A 12,778-nucleotide genomic window follows, 5' to 3' on the forward strand; every position below is an offset into this window, starting at 1 on the left:
CGTCACATCTGCCTACTTGTGTAGATTTGTTCGAGACCTTAGCGGAATCGGCACTGCACTGCGCCATTACGCTTTATATTCACTGTTCGCCGCACAAAAAAAAAAAAAAAAATAAATAAATAAATAAATAAAAAATAAAGATTTATAGGATAATAAAACATATGACAAACAACTTGCATACCGGACCTCGTACGGAATACTGGATACTGAAGAGAAAGCAAGAGTTGGGAATGTTCTTTTTTAAGAATCTTTTTTCCAATAGTTGTCACGATTCAAAATAATTATAGCGCCGACGCCGTGTTCGCGCTAGCAGTGTCCGACAGTGCACACAAATGTACGAAACTGTTTTAGCACCGTTTTTCATTCCACGAATTTCAAATAAAAACGCCGTAACTGACCAATTATTTCATCTGTGTGACTGAGAAATGTTCCAATGTGCCTAGTACGTACGGAATATTTGTGATATTTGCTCTTGTAATCGAGCGCAGCGAGAAAATGCACTCGCTTTTTCCCATAGAAAAGCATTACCGGAAGTCAATTTCCGACTGGTTGCTGTCTGCTTCAATTTGCAGCAGCACACTAGCGCCAGTTGAACCTCTAGCGTGCATTATAATAACTCTATGGTTGACATAATGCGACATGTGCATTCGAGTTGGTTGCCTGGCCCCACCTACAAGCAGACTGTTGCTTAATTGGGCCAGCCCTATTTTTTTTTTTTTTGTATTTGATACTGCAATAAACATTTATTACCAAGTGAATTTCGGGCTGTTTGAAGAATCTTTAACGTTTTGCAAGCTCGTAGCCTTCGGCAGCACCTTGGCTGCATGAGCTTTCGCGCAGTACAACCTTCCAAAGCACCTCCTCACAAGGGTTCCTTTCAGGTGCGTAACAACTAGTGACCTCCTGCAAAAACCAGATTGGGTGTTTTTATCTTGTTTGTTTCGTTTGAAATTTCGAATTAGCGTAATGAAGCTGCAATAAAACATTTATAATGAAATGAGTTCATCGTGACCATGCTACAAGTTTTTGGTAAGTTGTGAACGTACTATCTATTACACTGCTACATTTTACGAGAGGACAGGATCATTTTGGATGGAAATATAGTCGTCGCATCAGTATTCCCTATTCCCCCTTTCACGCGACCGCTATGTCTTCTTCGAGGGCGTTGCTTCGCCGCATTGCATCGGTGCACGGTGAGAAGCGCACTCAAGGAAGCTAACTGACCTGCCCGAACAGACCACGGACAGTGAAGGCCCGTACACGCACTTGGACTTGACTACAACCGACTGAGACAAGATTGGCTTTTAAGCCACTTGTGATGACTTAAGACCGGCTGCACTGTTGCACAACCAGTCGTAAGCCGTCGCAAGAGGCTTAAAACCCGGTCTTGTCTCGGTCGGTTGTAGTCAAACTCAAGTCTGTGAACGGGTCTGAGAAGTATGGCGGGACACCCGAGTGCTGTCGCTATTCGATACCAAAGTCGAATAGAATAAAGCGTTATTCTAAGCGCCGCACAAGTCTACCACAACAGCCCAGCAGTGTGGCGGGACCTGAGCTATTCGTTTCAGTATCGTGAAAGCACTTTTGGCACAATGTAGACGCAAATTCCTCATTTTAGTGAAATGCTGCAGGATGCAGCAGCCCTTTGACGCAGTTTGGGCCAAACGGCACGGCAATCGCATCACTCAATTGGGACCTTTTTGGCCGAAACTAATTTGTGCGGGATCATTTTGTCTGCGACAATTTAATCTAAATTGCACTCAGATACGGAAAAAATGTATAACCCCTGCCACTGGATCATAGAGCTCAGTATTACTTCGGTTTTAGGTATAACTAGCAATAAATTTGTCGATGTTGTAACCCATAAACACTCAAACACACACACAAAAAGAACATTAAAAAAAGCATTTCTTAAATTTTCTATAAAAAGAAATGAGACATTTACAATTTTCTGTAATGCCGAATTAGAGCGCAGCTCTTGAGGAAGAGGGAAGGATATACCCTTCCTCCCCCTCTCCCATTTAGCAAAAAGTTTTCGCTAAGTCCCGCGAAAAAATTTCCCGCTAAATTTACCGGGGAAGTTTTTCCGCTAAAATTAGAGAGGAAATTTTTCCGCTAAATTTAGCGGGGAATTATTTTCGCTAAATTTAGCTGGGCAGTTTTTCCGCTAAATATAGCGGCGACATTTTTCCACTAAATTTAGCGGGGAATTTCTTCGCTAAATTTAGCAGGGAAATATTTCTGCTAAATTTAGCGAGGAAATTTCTCCGCTAAATTTAACGGAGAATTTTATCCATAATGCAACGCACGGTTACGCTGACGGCGCCGCCGCTCAAGCTGGAAACTGGCACCTAAGAGCTGCGTTCTAAAATATGAATGTATGCAGCAGCAAATCACTCACATATACCTCAATGCAACTAAGGAGAGGTTGATCCATAGCCTCCTCTATACTAAAAAGCCTGGCAGATCGCCACGAGACGCGGCTGCCGAAAGTGAAAAGGTTGCTTTCCAAAGGAAACATTCTATGAGCCCAGTCACTGATGGCTTTGTGAACGGCTGCGGAGATATGACACACACAAAGATTGCTCCAAGTACGATTTATTACATCTTTAGCTTCTTATCACAAGAACTCTTATATTACACTGGCTTCTCCACTCCTCCATGACTCGATGATGCCAGTACACAATCCGCTAGCTTCGGTGCGCGTGGCACTCCATGTACAAAAATAACGCGCCAACTCCTCGGCGGCAGAAAAAGGCTGCGCTCCAAGGCTGTGCACGTTTCTCGAGACGAGAAATCCCGGCCGCACGTCGGGGAGGCGTGCAAGTAACAGAAGGGCACGACGTCTGTTGGCCGTACGTAAGCTACGCCCTAGTGCAAACACACGGGGGAAAGACAATCTTTGTTTCCTATTTTCCTTCCAAAGACAATGTAAAAACGGCACGCCTAAAGCAGTTGTAAAAAAATAATAACAAAGAGTCCAGCTCAGTCCCAAGAACTGCAGCTATGTTTGGTGGCTCCCAAAAACAGTCTGTCATGAGTGAAAAAACAAAACAAAAAATTGCAATGAAGGATCCTGCCGCATTCAACAGCCGTGATTTCTGACATAATAAAAAAACAAAAAAAAACAACGTAACTACTGTACACCAGTCAGTGGCCTGGCCGAGCCCAGACCACAAGAATGTGCCATGTCTTGCTGACGGAGCAAATGGTTGCGTGTCAAGCAGCAGAACTGTCTTCTGACATCAAAGTGCCAGTAGACTGCTGGCATAGGCCATGGGCTTAATGTTGGGATGAGGCTGAAAAAGAAGAAAAGGATTTAAATGACTCACTGCTTCCAGTGCAAGATTGACATAGCTTCACAAGGTTCATCAGTAGCTGGGATATTTTCTCGGATCACTAGTTCGTAATATGATAGCTCTTTGTACCACAGTAGTTTCTCCTCACTTTTACTGTGTGACCGTTTGCTCAAGTCGTCAGTGACCTCATCTGAATAAAGATATATAAAAGATGTGTGTTAGTTTCCTGAAACTGGAACTCAGAGTCCCTTCTCGTGTAGGGCACTGCTAAGTGCAGGCTTTGAAAAAGGACCCTCCTTTGGGTAGTTATGTCTTCCTCCTCAATCAAATAATGCCCATACAACTTAATGCTGCAAAACACGCCCACACAGCACCCTCAAAATGTAAATCCTTCTCCAGAAAAACAGTACTGAGCTTTCCAAGTAGCCCCAGGGGTACAAAGAAGTTTCTTGTGCTACTATGGGCAATTTAAGCAAGTTCTTTGGTCACCTAAACTCTCTCAGTTGCCTCCCACCTTAACCGAGTTTTCCAGTTCAAGCACAATCCAAACATGTCTAAGTCATGCACTCAACCATGAGTATGAGCCATTCTTCTTCCAACTGCACGTATACAGTATGAACTCATTATAACAGACCTTGACTGTGGTGAAGATTTTAGCCTGTTGTAAAAGGAGAATGCAAAAACCCTTACTGCAGACTCTGAGGTGGATTATGACTGGAGTCTGTTCTAACCGGCGAGACTGATGAGATGAGAATGGATATTAGGAAGAAACTGGTTAATTGAAACTTCTGAGCTTCAAAAGGTAGAGATTTTTTAGTAAGCTCTGCTAATGATTGCCAACACTGCGCGCTTTGGGTTCTACGAGGCTTGCAATGCGCCGAGTGCAATAACAGCAGTTCACAAAATTTATGCCGCCGCTACCGAACCAAAGCCACATAATGTTCGAAATAATGACTGCTGTCGAAGAGCCCTCTATAATTAGAATTCCATGTTTATTTCTCGTAAAATTCAGAGGGTGTTCTTTGGAGTTTATTGTTCGCTGAAAATTCAAGGTTTATCAGAGTTTAATTTTGTTAGATTCCCAATTCTTTGAAATTCGGACTTTATTTTAGTTCTTAGAATTTAAAATTCAAAAACAAAATAAATAAAGTTAGAGTACCAAGGCCCATTTCCTGAAGGAACCTCGATGGGCCAAAATGCGAACCCCTTTTGTCACTATTTCTAGATTTCAAAGGAAACTGATGTGTCATCTCCTCACGACGACCGACCCTGTACTCTCATGAAGTTATTTGTAAAACAGCCCTTTTCTGCTTCTTGTTTTGTCGTTGTGACCTTGAAATTCAGAGTTTTTCGGATAAATCCGAATTGACAGAAAATTTACTGCCAAGTATTTTTCGGATTTTTTTTTTTTTTTTTTTTTTATTGTTGATTGAAAAACACGGCACTGGGCAGCCTAGCTATAAACGAATGATGAACTACTTACGAAGTCTCTAATATAGTCCATTATATCTGAATCAATGTTATAACAGAATCTGTAATAAGCAAAGTTGGCTCAATGGCATAGATAGAAAAACCAAACAAGCTTCACAAATTGGTATGTTACAACCGAATGCCTGCTTTAACCAGACCTGTTGTAAGGAGGTCATACTGCAGTAAAACTGTTAAGAAAGTTTGTAGAGTCTTGAAGTAATCAATGGTAAGAATGGATAGGAGGGGAGTGTCCCTCGGCTAACCTACCGTAAAATCTCGAAAGGACGCCCACACCCATTGGTGGCCCACCCCCCTTTGTTGCCCAAATATCTATTTCAGTCACTCTGCCGATACATCACCCACCCTCCAGAAATAGCGACTCCCAGAAGTAAAAAAGGTGCGGGTAGACTTTTTATTTTAATTCTTTTGAAAGCCCCCCCGATTCTTTTTACAAAGGGAAGAGGTCACATTTTTGAGGACTAGAGTGTAAGAGGGAAAAACCCGACAAAGGTTCGAGGTTACTCTTTCGGTGCCCCCGCATCCGATCGTCCGAACTGATAACTGGAAAGGAAAACTAGGTTGAACTGACCTGGCCATCTCATTCCTTGATCTGCCAGTGGACTGTGGAGACGTTTCTCCTGCAGTCCCAAAATGAGGTCTAGCTACACCATCCAGAAGAAGGTGGAAATCGTGGAGTGGCACCGCAAGAACGGAATCAACGTGAGCAAGACTGCATGCGACTTCGAGGTTGACAGAGAGCGTGTACGGGAATGGAACACGAAATACCAAGTGCTCGTGCAGCTGTGCCCTGGAAAGACCAAGCTAAAGAGAACCATGGGTAGTGGACGACCCGTTTTAAGTGAAGAAATTGATGACGCATTGATGGATTTCCTGGAAACTGAGAAATCAGCCGATCGAGCCGTCAGCAACCGGCTTCACCAAGAACATGTGCGGCAGCTTGTGGCACAGATGGGTCTGGGAAACTTTCAAGCATCGTGCCAGTACATCGCTCGCTGCAAAATGCGCTACTATGTGTCTACGCAGGTTGGGACAAACAAAAGTCAAAAGCTGCCTGCTGACTCCGCTGAAGCGATTGTGGCCTTCAGAAAGACATCGCCAACATGGACCAGACTATGGCTCAAATGGACTGTCCAGTAAGAGGAACGATTAACGTTACCAGCGACTCAAGTATCTGAATCACCAACACCGGCCGTGCCCGGTGAGGAATGACCGTGGCTTTGGGTGCGACGGCAGCGAGAGTCAACCTTCCAGCGTTGATCATGCTTAGAGAGCCAACAGGCCGAATACCCCTGAGGGTACTATTTGCAATCAAGATTCCAGGTACAGTCGCCGACCGATTTTTCAGACTTTGCAGGGACCAGAAGAGAGTCAGAATAATAGAGCAGCCCGAAAAATCAGCAGATTCAGAAACCTGCTTTTATTACATCTAAGCGGGCTTGAAAAAGCCATAAATAGTGCCTTGCTTCAAGTTACGCGGCGCGAAGGTTAGGCCATCGCACCTTGTTTCAGGTTACGCCTCTGTTCGCGTTGGGCAACTTTCGATTAACTTGAGAATCGCTGCCTTCTTTTCTAGCGTTACAGTCCAGTACTTTCTGCGCTTCTTAGCAACACATCACAGCGGCAGAAGAACATATGGCAACGACGTCCAAGCCAGCATAGTCCAAAAACACAATTCACCGAAACGAGGTCGAGATGAAGCGCAAGTTGACGACTGCAATGGCGCATTAACAAAGCAAAATGGTAGCAACAATGATGATGATAATGACGCACAGCTAGAAAAAGCCCATACAGCATCACCTAGTGGTAGGCCTTAGCAGTACTCAATTAGGCCTGCCAAACCAAGCCAATCCATGTGCAGCCAACACAGAATTCAAAAGGGCCACTTCACAGTGGTGTTTCCCAGTGATCGCTCGAGACGATTTTGTCCGAAATATCGAACATTTGGACTTCAAGCTGTCCGAAACATCAGTTGTGAATATGTACTATTTCTATCGGGTAGGTCACGGTTCTCCCTTTAGGTCAAAAATATGGGAAAAGTCTGAATTATTGGCATCCGAAAAATCGGCCGGCGATTGTACGTTGTTTTTAAGCCTCCTCTACTGTAGATATAGGTAGCTACATGCTTAGAACTCCGCAAGACAGAAACGGAAACTATAAAACTGCCCCACCATAAACCGCCCCATCAAACTTGGAAATAAAAAGTCTGAAGACACCTAAGCACTTTTCATGAATTGTGAATGCGAAAGCATGAATGTCCGACGACATGGATTCTAAAGGCGGCGCCATGTTCGTCGGCGTCGAGACGAGCAGAAGCACCGCCGACAATGTGGATGATGGAGGCGACGGCATGTCAGTTGGCGGGAAGACGAGCAGAAACCTTCGAGCGTGCGCCAATGTGTCCGATTTAACCGACGTATGGCCCGTAGTGGGATCGGGATGCAACGGTTAGTTTTATCGGCGTGCTGGCGACACGGACACGCAGCGCCATCTGGCGGCAGTCGTTGAAACCGACACGTGCAGTGGCCAATGGGAGCCTCGTCGCCGCATGCCAGTCAATGGGACCTTTGGGATCAGGGAAACTAGGTGCTGTTTTCGCGCTTCAAACCGATGACGTCAGCTCGCTCCATGGGACCCAGTTAATGCTTTTGCATTAAAAAGGCTCGAGGTACACCTAAGCACTTCTTACGAGTTGTAAATGCAAAAGCATGCATGTCATTCTTCCACTCCCTTATTTCGTCTGCGACATATTTGCGTTGACGGCAGAGCGCGCGTCCTCCTCGCCGCTCTGACTTTGGATGCTTCGTGTTACCGGCACGCTGACGGCGCGGACACGCAGTGTCACGGGGTGGCAGTCGTTGAAACTGACGAGCAGCGGCCAATGGGAGCCTCGTTCCTTGAAACTATGACACGCGCCGATGGATTTCGGATTGAAGCCGAAATCCATCGGCTTCTCCCCGCTCCTTTAGGATCAAGGAAACTAGGTGCCGTTTGGCTAGGCTTTTTGCATGGTTTCAAAGCTGGGAGCCAGCTTCACTTGGAGGAAGCAGTTTAGGTGCCGTTTGGCGCGGCTTTAAGGCCCGTTCACACCCGCGACTTGGGACAGTCGCTGCAGCGACTGGCGACCACCAGTGTTCACACCTGATTGAGCGACCGACGAGTTGCCAGGCTCGCTGCTAACTTAATGGATAGTAATCAACACCTTTTCGAGCCGGCTGAAAGGTTTTCCTGACCAAAGGTGCCGGCAGGAAAAAAACAAGAAAACGTAATGGTGCTTCCGAACGTAAAACAACGGCTATATGTGCGCTCCCTCAACCGTGATATTGTACGTACCTGCCATGCCGAAAATGTCGCCGATCTCGTTTTAGGCCGGCAGCTTTTTGCCCGATCCTTCTGGTCGGGGTGCCGCTTATTGTAAAGAAACAAATAGTCATTGACAGCATTAATAAGAGCTTCCGCGGAGAACTCCATGCCAGTGACCGCCGCCGTGCGCGCGTCGCTATTTTCCGCGGGAAGCAGTGCCGGATGTAAACAAACGCACACGTCACTTCCGACGAGACGCTGATTGGCTCCGTCGTCCAGCGACTCGGTTTTGCGACTTGAAAAATCGGTCAGGGAGCGACTGCCCAAAATCGGTCGCTGCCGACCTGTTTTGGTCGCTCTGAGAGCAAAAACCAGTCGCTAGTCGCTCCAGCGACTGTCGCAAGTGTGAACGGGCCTTTAAAGCTTCAGACGTCGGCTCGCCTCATAAAACAAGTATTGCTTTCGCATTAAAAAAAAAAAAAGAAAGGTCCGATTGTGGTGCCATTAGTTACCCTAGAGCCACATAGATTTCGTCTTGCTTCGCCATAGTCGCAAAAAATGGCACAGCCCGCCGCCCCATTTCAATGGTCAGGTACGCCCAGTGGGTAGGCCGCATTCATCCACCGGTCGTGTCTGAGGCCTGTTGCCTTTGTGCTTTCCTACAGCATGTGCTTTCGTAAATCAGTCGATTCGAAGTTGTCAATTAATTTTGTACTGGTATTCTTTTCAGGAAATGTGCAGGTCACATCATCTAGAAACGGGTGGATGACCTATCCCATCCATCAAGAGTGGATATGCAGGGTCTGGGGACCGAATGTCGACGACGTGCGAAGGCTCCTCATGCTGGACCAGGTACCGATTCATAAAACTGAGGCTGCCCAAGAAGCTCTCTATGCCAGGGACACAGATGTAGCCCTGATACCAGGCGGCTGCACATAAATACTGCAACCTGCCGATGCGTTGTGGATGAAATCGTTCAAGGATGTGTTGCACAAGCGTTGGGCCGTGCTCTTCCGGGCGGGCAAACTGACCTCCAAAAGAAATCTAAAGAGGACGCCTAAGCAGAATGTTGTAGACTTTGTGGCAGAATCGTGGGCCTCCATCTTCGAGGGCATGGTGCCGCGGTACTTCAAGAGGGCAAGCATTTTAACTAGCCTCGATGGAACGGAGGACGGAGAACTCAACGACCGTTTGACGTCGGTGGATGATGTGGCAGAGGCAGGACCCGGGGAACACGACAGCCTGGTGGACGAGGCCTTGGACTTGACTTTTGACAGCGGCAGTGATGTTTCCTTCAACGGATTTTGCGACGAGGATTAGCGAGAATAAAGGCACAAAGAAATCAGCTGTTTCACATATTTTTCGTGTTTTTCGGAGTTGACTATCGAAGCATGGCCCACCCCACTTTTTTTCTACAATTATCCCTGGCAGAGGGGTGGGCACCATTTTGGGATTTTACGGTAGTGGTTCCCTAGTAGGACAATGTGGGCCTTGCAAGAGGCACAGGACCACGAAGACAAGCAAGAAAGTCAACAGCACAGATCATCTACCTCAAAACTAGGTTGATGTACTACACAGCATCACAAAGTAGTTAAGGTGACAAGGAGAGGAAGGGCACAACACTCACCACAGCCTCATATGTGGTGAACTTGGGCGAAAGGTTGGACCCAGTCATGGTGATGAAGGCTCCCTTGTTCCCCATGGTGTCACTGCAAGTCACCACAAGCAGAATGAGTCACCCCGAAAAAAAAATGAATACAGGAAGCAGCAAAAACAGCTTCCAGTATATTTGCCCAGACAACACAAAAGCATGAAACCGAGATTCAATAATGATGGCTGGTACTTGTAAATCGGACACAAAAATTCTGTAATAAACCTCGAAAGAGCTTAAATGCTTAACCTCGGATGGCATCATTATGGTCACAAGCAACCAACCACCTTTCACACAGAAGGTTTGGGATGCGGTACTCTACAAACATTGAGTGACTCCAGCAGCTCATACAGAACTTTCTATATGCAGCCTCAACTAGGGCCGTTTAGGCTGCTGACGGGTCAACTTCTCAAGTGACACCTTGTTCTTAACTCCGAATGAAGACCGCCACGAATAAAAAAATTAGCAGCCCGCGTGAACCCACAGTACAGTTGCGACAATAGCTACGACGCCTTAACAGAACCAAATGTATCCTGACGCTTCTTGCACCCTATGTGGAGAAACCATCACCAATGTCTGCTTAGAGTGACACACTAATTTATTTTATGCACAGAAGCCTTTTAAAGGGAAGCTGAAGCACTTTTCAAGAAATCTGAGTTAAAAGCGGACTTCTATAACTTTTCGTCTAGTGAATTCGGTATTGCACTTATTTAGGGCAGAAGTAAACGTAAACTGCATGTATTTCGAAAAATATGCGCAGGGATTGCCATTGGGCATGCGGCAATCCTCTCTGCTGCCTTATCTGTCCAGAGCGTTGTGACGTCATTGACGGCATACCCAAGCCAGCTTAGTGGCAAGCGACAGTCACCTGACCCCACTGATGAAGTCATTTTTTCTGGTTTTTCTCTCCACTCTCGCGCTTTCCTACCGTCGGTGCGCCGCAATGGACGAGTCTACGTCGAAATTTTCATTGGCTATTACGACGCTCCTACTAAGAAGATTGAAATAATACTTAAGACACAATTTTTTAAGGTGTCTACATTACAATTCCCGTTTGTTCGAATTCCACGACATCTACAGCTTCCCTTTAACAAATGCAGCGTGGGACTTTGGCAGCGTGATGCGGCGGTTCTCTTTTCTTGTCCCGTATATCCCGTGAACTTGGAAAGGAATCCCTCGGCTCACCAGTAGTTTGGGGCCGAGAAGACGGTGATGCACTTCCCCTCGTGGGCCACCTCGTATCCGTCGGCCTTGACCTCGTGGCTGCGGATGACATAGTCCAGCCCGTTCCGCTCCAGGAAGCGCCGCGTCACGTCCGGCCCAAAGTGGATGCCCACGCCCCGCTTGCTCGGCGACCGGCCCTCCTGGGGCTGGGGGTCCGACCAGAGCAGCTCGCACATGATCCCTGCACCGCCCCGAGACAAACGTCCACAGGTCACAGAAGAACGGGGGAATTTGCCTTTTACTGTTTCGGGGCTACCCAAAAGAGTGTTTTTCTGAGCACTGGTAGGGCGTAAAAAAGGTCCTATGAATAAATTAATGATTGAAGTGCATTTACCCTACCTAAATTTTCTGTCGGTTTCAGTAAAAAAAATTGAAGCGTGGAAAAGCCTTTTTTTTTCTATGCAAAACACGGTTAAAGGGGTACTCCGCCGATTTCTTCATGGTCCCCGATTAGCTTGAAATTTTGCTAAACTCGCCAAACAACATCGCCAAAATAGTATCCCAAATATTGGGTCAAAATAATTTTTTTTTACGAAGTTATTGAATTTACAATTTTGTTTCTCACCGTGTTTTTCAAACTGAAAGTCTCTACTGGCAACAACGAAAAAGTATGTCAGTGGAAGTGTAGGGGTTCACTCTTTGGACTGTAGAATTTGTTCCCAACTGATTTGAAGCTGTTTCATGGTGTCAAATGAATGCTTTGGAAGCTCGCTCCAGGACCCGCGCTTCAGCACGGAACAAATGATTGGCATATTCTATTTTTTAGACTGCTCGCCCGACTGGCTAGCTGGCCTTCCACTGACGTCACGGCACTGAAAAGGGCGGGTATATTTGAATGTTGGTTTTTGCATCATTTTCATTTGCCGATTTCGCAATAACTATTATGAATTTCACGATACTAAATAGCATACCAGAAAGGGTAAAGGCCGGGGAGTCAGAAAATATAGTTAGCTGAGGTAGCTCAAAAATCGGCGGAGTACCCCTTTAAAGCAGTTTGGTTGACACAGTTCAGATGGAACCACACATGCTTGGATCTGCTTTTGGGAATTCATCTCCAAGAAGCTTTCAGGTCTTTATGTTGTGCCATCTGCCAATTGGCAAAAACCACATGGTTTTTGCCAATTCCCCTTAAGTGAATAAGAAAGAAAATAACAGGTGCTTTTAGGCTTATATTTTTTTTCTGAAACTTGCGCTCATAAAATATGAGTATGATAAATGCACCATTTAAACACACCTCTGTGAGAAGTATTATTGCACTCAGTTCATTGGCATATTAATAAAACCTTTTTTACGCCCGGACAGCATCGAAAATGCCCTGTAGATGGTACCGATGCATTGTTTCGTCATATGCCATTGCAGGCGATCATGGCACAGTCAAACACAGATTTGTGAACCAGCCCACCAGCCTTGAGGGGGGAGACTATCTAGGAATGTAAACTTTTGAACCGCTCAATCAATCGGCGTGATATTTGCACGTGGCGTTTGCAGCCATATAGAGGGAGGGCATGCAAAGTTTCAGCCCTGTGAACCAATTTTATACCCCCGGAATGAAGTAAAGTATAGCTTTGCATGGAATCTGCTCAATGAATCTGTCGTGAAATGGTGTCAATAACCACACGTTTTTCTGGTGGAATGCATGGCGGAATACGTGTTGCCGATTACTATACAAATAAATTTTAAAAAATATGCATTTTTCAAACAAAATTCTTTTTATATAACAAAGGAACGTGAAAATGCAGAATCCAAATGCATAGTAACCGGCTCCATAAAGTTTCGGCATATAAGCTGTAAATATTAAATCTCTCGATAGTTT

The 12,778-nt window shown here is 45.7% G+C and overlaps 1 protein-coding gene across 1 annotated transcript in view; it reads right to left on the reverse strand.

The window, feature by feature from the left end:
• Nucleotides 1–2,580: 2,580 nt before the first annotated feature.
• LOC115317670 (serine/threonine-protein phosphatase 5) overlaps nucleotides 2,581–12,778 on the reverse strand; it is a 41,471-nt gene continuing 31,273 nt past the window's right edge. Inside the window, exons 12-14 of the mRNA XM_040213532.3 lie at nucleotides 10,927–11,146; nucleotides 9,718–9,799; nucleotides 2,581–3,299 (exon numbers count right to left, since the gene is read on the reverse strand). Coding sequence (XP_040069466.1) covers nucleotides 3,246–3,299; nucleotides 9,718–9,799; nucleotides 10,927–11,146 — 356 coding nt within the window. The 3' untranslated portion in view covers nucleotides 2,581–3,245. The remainder of the gene's footprint in view (nucleotides 3,300–9,717; nucleotides 9,800–10,926; nucleotides 11,147–12,778) is intronic.

This window comes from Ixodes scapularis, unplaced genomic scaffold (genome assembly GCF_016920785.2).
Source record: "Ixodes scapularis isolate PalLabHiFi unplaced genomic scaffold, ASM1692078v2 PGA_scaffold4__175_contigs__length_147842914, whole genome shotgun sequence".
NCBI lineage: Eukaryota > Metazoa > Arthropoda > Arachnida > Ixodida > Ixodidae > Ixodes > Ixodes scapularis.